This window comes from Vombatus ursinus, unplaced genomic scaffold (assembly GCF_900497805.2).
Source record: "Vombatus ursinus unplaced genomic scaffold, bare-nosed wombat genome assembly UNPS02014832.1, whole genome shotgun sequence".
Lineage (NCBI taxonomy): Eukaryota > Metazoa > Chordata > Mammalia > Diprotodontia > Vombatidae > Vombatus > Vombatus ursinus.
In genome coordinates, this window is record NW_020954610.1 from 44777333 (window position 1) to 44790749 (window position 13417).

The 13417-nt window shown below is 37.2% G+C and overlaps 1 protein-coding gene across 3 annotated transcripts in view; it reads left to right on the forward strand.

The window, feature by feature from the left end:
* The window catches only part of MUSK (muscle associated receptor tyrosine kinase), a 190271-nt gene that overhangs the window by 84991 nt on the left and 91863 nt on the right, over positions 1-13417 (forward strand). For all 3 annotated transcript variants that reach the window (XM_027839484.1, XM_027839483.1, XM_027839486.1), the window contains exon 5: positions 541-682. In XM_027839484.1, coding sequence (XP_027695285.1) covers positions 541-682 — 142 coding nt within the window. The remainder of the gene's footprint in view (positions 1-540; positions 683-13417) is intronic.

A 13417-nucleotide genomic window follows, 5' to 3' on the forward strand; every position in this document is an offset into this window, starting at 1 on the left:
TCTTTATTTCCTGTATCTGGTAATGATTAAAGTGCATTGTCCTGGACAATCATCTGACTTAGGTTTAGGATATTTCTTGTAAATATTGTTATTTCTCTGGTTGTGAGACTATTTCTTCAAAGCTTATCTCAGGAACTTCTAAGTAGCTGGGAAATAAAAGGCACTTCATTTACAAGTTCCTCTTTGATTATCACACAAATAAAGTTAGTTCCAGAGCAAATGTTCAAGCATCTTTTTGGCCTTGCCTACCCTCCAAAAAAGTATGGCTCTCTGTGTTACTTCTCATAATGTTATTGAGTACAACCAACTCTCCGGGAAAAAAAATACATACTTTTAAGTTTAATCTGCATTACTAACATTTTTCATCACTTTTTTTAAAGTCTAGACAATAAACAAAACATTAAATCAAGCCCTACTTTGTAACATTTGTAGATTTCTGAGATATAAATGATCAAACAGAAAATTTAACAGTCTGTTCTCATAAACCAGTAATAGCTGACTTTTAATTAAATGACAAGAATTCTTTTCTGTTTCTCACAGGAAAATGCCCGAATTGCGATTCTTGAATCTGGGAGTTTAAGGATTCACAATGTTCAAAGAGAAGATGCAGGGCATTACAGATGTGTGGCCAAAAATAGCCTCGGGACAGCATATTCCAAGCTAGTCATGCTGGAAGTAGAAGGTGAGTTCTACCTGCCCTTGACAGATCAAAATATAAGGTTTTCAAATTCCATTATAGATAACTTTTATCTGAACTGATTCAAAACAGAGGTCAGGGTAAAAATACCAAACCAAGGAAAATTTCAAGCACCAGACTACTACGTTGGGATTGAGGAAGCCAAATTAGAAGACAAGAGGCAGGATAATTCACCATATTCTTTCAAATATCTAAGTTCAGTAGTCAGCCATTGCAACTCAACAAATGTTTATTAAGCATATAAAGTGTGCAAGGCACTATGGTTGATACTGAGAAAACAAAGATAAAAAATAAAATGGTCACTGCCTTCTAGGAGCTAACATTCTGCTGAAACTAAAGAGAGACCAACCTCAATGGTTTAGTGGAAAGAGCTCTGGACTTGGGGTTAGGAGAGAGCTGGTTTTGAATCCTATCTCCAAAATTGACTAGTTCGGTAACCATGGGCAAATCATTTTACTTCTCTGACTTTCAATTCATAAAAACAGGTGCAATGATACCTATATCACAAGATGTCATGGCGAATCAAATGAGATGATGGATGCAAAACATAATTTTATAAAGCTTATAAAACTTACAAATACATAAATTTCATAAAACATAAATCTGATGAATCTTAATGTGCTATATAAATTACAGCTATCATAAAAATTTCAATGGAACTTAATAGAAACCAGGACATAATTTTGTCAGTTCGTGGTTTCCCTGGTTCTCTATAGTCTGACCTCATCCTTCCTTTCCAGGCTTACATCCCACTACTCCCTTTCATCTACATGTTGCTTTCCAGCCAAACTGGATTACTTACTCACTATTCTCTAGAAACACATTTCATTATTTCCTATTTAGTCACACAACTACCTATTCCCAGAAGCCTTAAACCACCCGAATCTATCTGTCTGAGTCTTGCTTATCCTTCAAGAAAATCCAAATCAAATGTCACTTTCTCCATAAAAATTTTTCTGGTCCCACTGTTAGAAATAATCTTTTCCTTCTTTGAACTGTTCCAGACATTTTGTTTGTACATCTTTTTGTTCTTCTTATACACACTAATCCTATTCAGGGGTGTGTGTTGGGGTGGGGGGGAGTATAAATTTCCATACCTGACCACAAGCTCTTTTAAGATACAGACTATTTTTTTTACCCTTGAATCTCTCTCACCATTAAGCACAGTATTCTGCACTTAATGCTTTTATATGTCTGTTGAATGTTAGTTTTATTCTCATAATGCTTACTCTTGAGAACTGCACAGTTCTAATAAATTCATTTTTTTTAAATTAACCTTTAATGGAAATGCGAGTTTATCATTATGTAGCTGCCATTTGCTAACGACACTCCCACTGACCTTACTTAGGAAAAGAGTAGGGTTGGTAAATAGGGACCATATATCTGGAGATGGAAGAGTACCCAGGAGCCATCTAGTCTAATCTCCTCATTTTATACATCAGGACACTGAAGTTCAGGAAAATTAAGTAACTTATGCAAGGTGACAAATGGAATAAGCATCTGAACTCAGATCTTGTGACTCTGAGGCAGCATCTGAACTTGGATCTTGTGACTCTGAGGCAGCATCTGAACTCAGATCTTGCCACTCTGAGGCTGCATCTGAACTCAGTGACTCTGAGTTCACTGCTCTTTCTACACTGCACCATATTACTTCTCGATTGTCTGGCAATCAAATCCACAAGGTTGTGTCTGTGATGCTTAAACAACAGATTGGGTTGGCTGATTCAAAGGAACAAAAAAAAAAATCACCACTGACTAGCCTGGTTAATAGACTAAATTAATTTTTTACAGAATTAAGTGGTGCATAGATAATACTAATAATATTCATTGGTTTGTATGTAATTTACAAAGCCTTTTCATATTCATTTGATTCTTATAGGAAAGCTATGAGTTTGTAAAAACAGATTCTTTTTACAAATGAAGACTTAGAGCTGTAAAGGACCTTAGAGATCATCCAGTCCAACATACCTCATTTTGCAAATGAAAAAACTGAGACCCAGAGTGTTTAAGTGACTTGCCCAAGGTCACATAGGTTATCACTAGCAAAGCCAGGATTTGAACCCAGGTCCTTTGAACCAAAATGAGAGTTAACAAGGGCTTGAACTAGTGTTGTAGCAGTGAGAATGATAAAGAAGGGCTGGAGATAAGCAGTATGACAGAGATGAATTAACAGGACTTGAGCGATAGGATGACCACATCCCACTTGGTTGCCTTTTGTGAATTTGCCCGTCCTTAGTTGTTAATGTTATAGTTGGACAAGGGAGGGAGATAGATTGGGAGGAGGGGTAAGGATCCTATAGGGCACTCCCTCTATCTGGCCTCTTACTGGGCACTTTATTTTGTGACACAATGGAGCAGCTCCTGATTGGCTCCTGTATGTCACCATTATCATATCCACATGTGGGTGGCAGAGAATTATAGACATAAGGCATGGAACCAGGAGAGGAGTTAGCATAATTTCCTATAGAAATCATGGTCTTATCTGTGTCATGTAGAAAGAATGGAAATTGAACTCAAAAAGTCCTAGCCCGTAAGTGCTTAATAAATGCTTTTTCTTTCATTCATTCATTCATTAATGGCACCTCACTCTCTAGCACAATAAATGTTAAAGCAGATGCTTCATGTACCTTCAGCCTCATATGTCTTTCCTGCATTACAAAATTCTTGCTCTCAACCCAAAGAATGCCATCATGCTATAAGGGATTTTTGTACCTTTTCCACCAGTGACAAAAAAAGTGTTCAGTGAGCATTAATGCACACATGCTAAATCTTTCTTGTCTGAACTTGTAGCATATTATGACTCAGATGTTTGGAGAGTCTTTAGTAAGTCTTCTCTTTAATTTAAAAAACGCATTTAATAGATAACCACCAACTTCATTTATTTTCTCTATAACGTCCTTTCTCCATGATGCTGTATGGGTTAGCAAAACTTAAATGCCTCATTAGTTAGGGGTTATATGCTAGCTTTTATTACTTCTTCTTAATTTCTAACTGTATCTCATGCCAGCACATTGCTCTGGAAACAAATGAATATTTTTTTAAAATATTCATTTTACAAAGTAAAACTGATAGGAAGTGGCTGGAATGCCAAAGGGAATAAACAGCATAAAAATAGATGGTCCTTTGTTTCAATCACTACCAGGATCATATCTCTAGATTTTAACACTGTACCTCAGTTTCCTCATTTGTCAAATAAGAAGTTGACTAGGAAGCCTATGAGACCCTTTTAGCTCTGAATCTATTATGAGATTTGCATAGGATCATAGCTTGTGGTGCTGGAAGGGATTTTAATGGTTACGAAGACTAAACTCTGTAGTTTTAAAGATGAGGATGCTGAGACCCAGGGAGTTTAAGTGACTTGTCTATAGTTGCACAGCTGGTAAGCTTCTGAGATAAGATTCAAGCCTAGGTTCCCCCCTCAAGTGTATCATGCTATTGGCTAGAGCCAAGGGAAAGGGTTTGAGTGAGTTGAGATCCAGTACTAAGAGGTGGACTGGATAAAACATATAACAGGAAAGGTCAGCAGGTTGGAAATAAGAGAAGCAGGTCTGGGAACAGAGCAATCTTGAGTAGATGCCATAAAGCACAGGAGTCCACAAAAGATGGGGAGGTGTGTGTAGCAATCCTTGAGAGAGGTAATGGTTTTCCTGAGGACTGTGATCCTCAGTCTCCTTATATGTAAAAGAGAGAGTTGGACTAGATGAGTTCTGGAAATCTTTCTACTCAAAAATTCTCTACGATTTTGAGCTAGAAAAGAATCTTTGGCTAAGTTTTTCTTAACCTTACAGGTTAAGCTCTCATCACTGATAGAGGAGCTTGGAAATCCAGGTTTGGATCTGCTTAGTAGTACAAAGGGACTTTGTTTTGGATGTTTTGGTCCAGGCTGGAACCTCTGTTCTGTCTACTCAACTGTCTGATAAGTACGTCTGCTCCTCTTTGAAAGGTACTAGGCAGAATCAATAAAGCTCACCTTGAAAATACTACTTGATGTGCTCCAGAGTTTATCAGAGGTTGTGTTCAAGATATTTGAAAATACAAAATCTTTTACATTTTTTAAATTTATTTTTTCTCCATTGCATGGAAAAACAATTTTAACATTCATTTTTCAAAAAATGTTGAGTTCCAAATTCTCTCCCTCCTTGAGAACGCAAGCAATTTTATATAGATTATATATGTGCATTCATGAAAAATATATTTCCATATTAGCCATGTTACAAAAGAAAACATAGACAAAACAAACAAGAAAAATAAAGAAAAGTTTTAAAAAGTATGCTTTGATCTGCATTCAGAATCCATCAGTTCTTTCTCTGGTAGTAGATAGTGAGAAAATCAAATTTTCTCAAACATCTATGCTTTTATAACTTGGTATTTAGGGTTTTTTTTTCCTTTTGGAACACTAATGGGAAGTACTTGCTTTTTGAGGAATCAAATAAAAGGCCTTTCTTTTCATCCTTATTGCAATTAATGCTAGATATTGTTTGAGGGGTTAAATGTTCACGAGATACTTCACCTGCTTTTCCCTTTGTTTGTCATGCAGCTCTTAATATGACAAATGCAACAGAGAGAGGTATTAAAAAAAAGACCCCTGTGTGTGCCGTGTGTTTAGTGATTGTGCCATTAATATTTGCCGTGGTCCTGTTCTGGGCATCATCCTTGCTTGTTGTGTGTTACTAATACGTTTGACTGTGCAGAAATGTGGGCAACGAATGTTGCAGATAAATGTTTCCTCTTTTGGAAGAATAGGCAAGCCTTCCCTGGTCCCAAACACTACTTTTAGAAAGAGGAAATTTGCATGGCTTTCCAGAATGCATGCTTTAAGGGGAAAGTTGGTCCTAATAAGATTGACTGGAGTGAGGCAAATCTGTTAAGCATCTAAATGGGATTTTCTTGAAGGCTTCTAAGGGCATGAGAGAAGAAAAAAAAAAGAATTAACCTAAAGTAGACCCTTGATTCTTTCATGAGAAAATATCCTTCAATATTTGTTTGTGCTGTTTGCATTATTCAAAGTCCACCTTTGAGGCATACTCAAGTCAAATCAATAATATGACCTAGTGGATAAAGACTTGGACTCAGAGCAAGAGGAAGTGGGTTCTAGTCTCATCTCTGACACATACTGGCTGTGTGACCCTGGGCAAGTCACTTAACCTCTTAGCTCTCTAAGACTATGTACTGTAGAGGAGCTACCAACCTACACTGGTAGAGAGAATTTCCTCATGCGGGAGTTCTCTATATGAGTAGAATCACAGGTCTAGGCTCAAGTCTTCTCCCTTATCACCACATGATGGTTTCTCAGACAAAGTACCTGCCAAAGGTGTGTACAGCCTTGTCACTTTGTCACCTCTGGCCTTGTCAGTCCTTGACTTTGGTCCTACAGAAGTAGCTGAATCACTCACCTTCCAGCTCTCTGGGAGCAAAGCACTCAGTGCCATGCCTTTTAGAAGCCAAGGTCTTGAGAGGTCCTGACAAGTGAGAGAGAGTTCACTTTGATTCAGTGAAAGGTGGGAATGACAGCACATTTTTAGAGAAATGGCATTATTCAGGCTTTCAAGTCAACAGAAGCTCTGCTAACAGCAGAGTAGGGAGCAGAGTTATAGAAGTTACAGATTCAGGCAAGTGGTTTCACAGAGATAAAAACTGGTAATTAGTAGAGGGAGAGGAAGGCAGGTCTTTGCAGTTTCCCTCCTGGGATGTAGCCAGCTGTGTCACTCTTTTATCCATCAAGCTTCTTTCCATTTTTGTAGCAGCTTCTCCCTCAAGTGAAGAAATTAGGACCCTGCTGTTTCTTGACTTTCTGACACCAAAGCAGGCATTCCTTTCAAGTCAAGTCTATAAGCATTTATTAAGCACCTACTATGTACTTTTATGCTAAGCACTGGGGATATAAAAAAGGCAAAAACAAAACAAAGGAAAAAAAAACCAGTCCCAACTCTCAAGGTGCTTACAGCCTAAGGGGAGAGATAATGTGCAACCGTGTACAAGCAATACACATACATGTGCATGTATACACAAGCACATGTGATAAATTGGAAATAATTTCTGAGGGAAGTTACTAAGAATAAGGAAAGGAAAGGCTTCTTGCCAAAGGTAGGATCTTAAGGAAGCAAAGGAAAAAGGCAGTGATGAGAAGGGTGAGAGTTCCAGGTATGGGAAGACAACCAGTAAGAATGCAGGGAGTCAGATGACAGAGCATCTTATGTATGGAACAACAAAGTGAGTGTCACTGGAACTCAGAGGATGTGGAAGAGAATAAGACATAAGAAGACTAGAAAGTTAGAAGAGCTTTAAAAGCCAAATTGGCCGGGTGGGGGGTGGCTAGGTGGCGCAGTGGATAGAGCACTGGCCCTGGATTCAGGGGGACCTAAGTTTAAATCCAGCCTCAGACACATAACACTTACTAGCTGTGTGATCCTGGACAAGTCACTTGAACCCCATTGCCCAACCAAAAAAAAAATTGAAAAAGAAAAAAGCCAATCAGAGGATTTTATATTTGATCCTAGAGGTGATAGGGCACCATTAAAGTTTGTTGATTGGAGAGGGGCATAACATGATCAGACCTGTGCTTTAGGGAGGTGAATTTGAGGATTGAGTGGAGGATGGACTGGAGTGGCACTTGAGAGACGAAGAAAAAAAAATTAACCTAGGGTAGACTTTTGATTCTTTCATGAGAAAATCTCCCTTAATATTTGTTTGTGCTGTTTGCGTTATTCAAAGTCCGCCTTAGAGACAATATGACCCAGTGGATAGAAATTTGATGCAGGGAGCACCACCAGGTGGCTAGTGGCTATTGTCATAGTCCAGACTTCCACTATGTCATGCTGAACAGCTTCTCCACCACAAGGAAAAGAAGGCCGTTTGATCCATCCCTTCTAGCTGAGAGAGGATGATGAAGAAAAATAGAGATTGCCTGGTTTGCCTTTATGAGATTGCCTCAGAACAAATGTCATATGGCTAGAGTACAAGATCATGCCCCAAGAAGGGGTGTGCAAAAATGAATGGCCAAATAAGCACGTCCACTTTGCAGCCTAAGGCTAGCATAATCTTTCCATGTAGAACTTCACTGGATGTAAATTTCTTTAATTTTTTTAGGTTTTATTGACTTTTTTGTTTCTACATCACAGGCATTTCCAGATACTTCTTCTCAAACACAGCACCACCACCATCACTATCACCTTAAGATACTTTCTCATCAGACATTGACTTCTTCAAAGCAGAGTGGCACTGTGCAACTACTTTAAATTGTTGCCACAGTAACATTTTTTCTTTCCAAAGTGAATGTTTGACATACCCTTTCAAATACAGGTAGAGGCCCGTGACACATTTTACTTATTAAAATGATAGTCACATGTGCAAACAAGATGCTTGTTATAACAACAGTTCTTTCAAACCAACAAGGCCTCTACTAATGACTCACCCAGCTACTCCCAGGAATTGTAATTGCTAACTTAACCTAGGAGCAGACTTGGCCCCTTGACATTCACTTGGTCTCATGGAATAGAATTGGTAGTTAATACCAGAGACTGTATGGCAGCAAAAGGTAGGTGGCATCTATTTCTGGAGATCCTGAAAATGTTAGGCAAAGGAAACAGTGCTTCTGACATAAGTGAAGTGAATTCCACCAGGGTTCTGGTTTTATACTATCTCTCAGTTTGATCTGTAAAATAAAATACTATGCAAAAAAAAAAAACTCAGCTAGTAATCAAGGGCACTTTTCAAAGACCTCCACAAAAATTCTCTTCTAATGCTGCAATGGAATAGAGATGAGCTTGGGTTCTCCAGTGCTATCATCCCAGAGATAAGGAATCCTGGCAGATCTCGCTGAAGCTGAAAAAGTTTCATATAAGTCCTGTGACAACTGCTCTGTTTTCAGAGCACAAGCCTGGAAAAGCTTGGAGATGCATACTACCAGAAAGCTGGCCACCGAATAATGAATCTATGGGTCACAGTAACTCACAAAGCTCACCTACCAAGGCAAAGAGGATGAGATTAGTGTCCATAGGAGGAGTACCCTCAGTCTTGAAATCACAGATCCTTGATATTAAATATAATTATTCCAGAAGCTCCTGTTCATGATGGTTGTATGCAAAGATATTCATAGAATTGTTATTTACTCTCTCTCCAAGTTCTCACTTTGCATAGTTTATCCCTTCATGAAATAAACTAACTGGAAGGAGATAGATTCAGTGTATCTGTAGTAAATAGCAGAACTTATAAGCTAAATTAGCCTCATAAATAATTCTGATTCAATCGCGATAGGCTAAGGGAGAAAGATAATAGAAGGAAGGTAGAAGATGCAAAAATGTGTGAACACAACAGGCTTGCATGTCAATTCAATCCCATTTAGTAAGCATTGACTGAGTGCAAAATACATCCAGGAGCTCTGGGGACACAAAGGGAAAAAGAAAACCAGCTTGTGCCCTCAAAGTGTTTACATTCTACTACACAGACACAGGCTGAAATTAACTGATAACTGGAACAATGAGTAAAGAATAAATGTGATAGTACATTAGGGATGGCCTCTATGCCTATTAGATATGTTGGTATAATATAGCCTGTAGGGACACCTCTCTGAAGGTGTACCTAAACAAGATATCTCAAATTTAAGATACTCTATGGGTACACATCTACTCAATATAATAGCTAACAAGACTGCCAAGGTATTCTCTCATTTCTACTAAAAGTGAACACAATTGGCCCAAAGAAAAAGCATTTAATGACAATATAGCAACTAAAAATAGAACCTTTCCCCCACATAAACTTGGAACATAATCCACATCCAATTAGTGGAAAACCAAGGGAGCACACATGGAAGGGCATACTTGGAGGGAAAGTGTATAGCCAAGACACACAGAGAAGCAATGCATACCTCTGAAACTATAAGGTTTTCAGAGCATGATCATCTCATCTATCTTCCACCTTAGTCTTTTGTAGTAAATTTCTGCCATTAATAGGTATATGTGAGGGGCAGCTAGGTGGTGCAGTGGATAGAGCCCTGAAGTCAGGAGGACCTGAGTTCAAATCCAGCCTCAGACCAAACACTTGATACGTACTAGCTGTGTGACCTTGGGCAAGTCACTTAACCCCGATTGCCTCACTTTAAAAAAAATATGTATATGTAGCAAGCAATTGATCTCTATGCTTTGAAGCACCCAACACCAGCAATTCTCAAACATTTTGTTCTCAAGGCCCTTTTACACTCTTAAAAGTTATTTAGGACCCCAAAAAGATTTTGTTTGTGTAAGTTACATCTATCAATATTTATTGTATTAAAAACTAAAACTGAAAATTTTAAAAATTGCTCAATTCATTTTAAAATAACATAATAAACCCATTACATGCTAATCTAAATAACACATTTTATAAAAGATAACTACATTTTCCCCAAAAAATAGTTAGTTAAATGGTATTTACATATTTGTGTAAATGTATTTAACATCTTATTTAATCAAAGACAGATGAATTCTTATATCTGCTTCTTTATTTAGTCTGTTGTGTTATGTAGTGGTGGAAGTACATGACGAAAATTCTGCCTTGCACAGATATGTAATTGGAAAAGAGAGGGATATTTTAGTAGGCTTTTAACATCTTAGTATTATTATGAATATAGCTTTGACCTCAGAGACCTCCCCCGAAAGGTCTCAGGGACCTCTAGGAATACTAGGATCACACTTTCAGAACTTCTGCCCTATAAAAATTATTTACAAACTCTAGATAACCTAGGCAGAAAAATGTCAGGAAACTACAATATGAGAGCATGTTATAAATCCTTATGCTCCATGGATTATTTCTAACCGACTTTTTTTTTAAGTCCCTTCAATAGAATTAGCACAAGTAATAACATTTTGAAGATCTCATTATGTATGTCTGGGGATCTACAGACTACAAGAGGTCACCATGATGAGAAGCATTGTGGGATAGTGGGAAGAATATTGACGTTGAAGTCAGGAGACCCTTGAGTTTCAATGCATTTCAGTCATACATTGCCTGTGTTACTTGGATCAAGTCACTTAATTTCTCTGAATTTCATGTTCCTTGTCTGGAAAATGAGGATAATAATTCCTGAACTACCAACCTTTAAGGGGTATTGTAAAGAAAAACTTTTAAGGACTACACAAATATGACCTATTATTACTATAGCCATTGGGATCATAGTCACATTATCCATTCCTTAGTTTCTCTGCCTTCTACTCCATACGTCAGCCTCTTAAAATTCTTTGTCTGACAAACATTAACATAGGCATTTTGGTTCCACTCAATTATTACCATATGCCAATACAATTGCACTGCATAGCCTATACATAAACAAACAAAAATCTCTCAGTAATTCAGCAGTTCACTATCCCTTCCTATTAAAATCAGGAAAGGAAATGCAGAAGTAAATGAAAAGAATAGGGGGGAAATGAATCCAACATTTCTAAAGTCCAAGTTTCCATTGGCTTAATGTCAAGCATTTAACTTTATTAGAAGCAGGTTAGCTTAAAGGTTCTTAATTGCCCTACATCTTGCGATTCGAACAGCAAACCAGAAATTGACTTTACCCCTCCTCTTGCCTGGATAACAGTGAATTCTACTCCTGCTGACAGAAGTTACTCAATGCCCACAATTTATGAATTGTTGCTGGCCTCAAGAACATATTTCTTGTGGCAGGTGAATTGCATAGAGGTTAGAGTGCTGGGTCTAGAGTCAGGAAGACTCATCTTCTTACATTCAAATCTGGCCTCAGACACTTTGCTAGCTGTGTGACCCTAAGCAAGTCACTTAACTCTGCTTGCCTCAGTTTCTTCATCTGTAAAATGAGCTGGAGAAGGAAATGGCAAACCATTCTGCCAAGAAAACTCCAAATGGGGTCATGAAGAGTCAGATATGACTGAAAAACAACTGAATAACTGGCTTACACAATAACAATGATCAAAAATGCTGTTCTCTTAGAGAACACAAAAAATATGAGAAACTTGGAGGAGAGAATCCTTTGCTGTTATGAATTGAATGTGTCTAGAAAAAAAAAAAAGGTTGATCTCTGATCCACTTCCTAGGGGGAAAAAAAACGATTCGAACTATTCCATTCAGAAATTCTTCTGTTTCAAAAGTGGTGAAAATTCAAATAGCAGTGCTATGTCAAAATAGAGCAAAATCAGTTACTTGGCCACTTGGCCTTCCTAATGCCAATTTACAGTCAAGGGAACTAGGTAATATCCTAATTATTTTTTTAACATATAAAAGAAAGGATTCTATATGGACCATTCGAAAAGAACTGAAAATAGGACTAACTGAATGTATACTGCCTAGTCCATTTCTCAGTATGAGCAATTTCTCAACCCATTTAAATTTAGTTTTTGAAAAGGACAAATTAAAATTGAAATAGAAATCTTGTGGCCTTTCTCAAGGCCCATAGTTCATAACTCTTGCACAATAACGAGAGATAGGGACCACCAGTAAGATGGTTCTTAATTCTTCCACCTAATACAATGTATATTTTAATGGCATTTACTAAAAATGGCCATCCTGTGCATTGTAATTTCTCTCCCCAACCCCCAGAGAAAAACTCAAACATAACTCTCTGCAGTGTGCCAAGCGAATATTTGATAGACTCTTTTAGTCAATACAGACCAAAGGTGTCTTTTCTTTAAATGGATGAGTAATTTCTTTAATTAAACAACCTGGCTAATAAAATCTGCTCCATTTCTGGGATTTAGTAAGAAACCCTAGGGAAAAGTATTAGAATTATTTGGTTATTTTTTGTTCCAAAAACTTAATATATGAAGAAGACCTATTGTCTAGACCAGTAATCTCTAAACTTTTTTGATTGTAGAAATTAACAAAAAAAAATGTATTGGAAAATGTACCCCTAACATATATTTATTGCAAATTTTTACTTGTACTACTATATTAATATATCAGGAGAATAATAAAACATACACAAAAATAAAAATTATAAAGGATATGATAATGATGAAATAATATTTTAAATATCTTATTTTGCTTATTAATGGCATAAACTTGTCATAAATATCAACAACATTTTTGTGAAATCAATGTTATTAAATGTGTTTCATAATTTATGAGAGAGCTCTGTGTATGTCCACTGGATAATTACATACTCATAACTAATAACTGTTTTCTAGTAATTACTTATTCAGTTCATTTGATAAACATAGCTAGCCAAATAGGTTAGCTTTTTAAAAATACCTTTCAATTGAAAGATATACAGTACAAGATTAAATGATAAGTCATAACTGTCAGTGAACCTAACTGCTTTTCAACAAAAGTCATATTTCAACAAAAGTGTGTAGATATTTACCATACATGATGCAAAAGCAAGAAGCAAAAACAATTTTTTTCTGATTTCAACTCAAGAAAAAACTTTCCAATATTACTTCATTTCCCTTTCTTCACATGGTTGCTGCTGTGAGTGCCCTGTTCTCAGTCAGATTAAAACTGGTCCATTGCTGAAAGTATGCATAGTGGAAGAGTGAGTGAGAGCACAGGGCTGTTGTATAAAAATGAATGAAAAGGAGGCACAGTTGGAGACAAACCCCAAATTAATTACCATAGAAAAGGGTGGGTTGCAACCCATTTTCTCCCCTTCCCATTGGTTGATCACATGCCCCTTAGAATTATGACATTTCCACTGGAAGGGACCTATAGTTGCCATTTTGGAGGCTACTGGTCAAAAAAAAAAAAGATGCCATGCAGTTGAAAATCCAGTCCATTTAATTGTGTAGC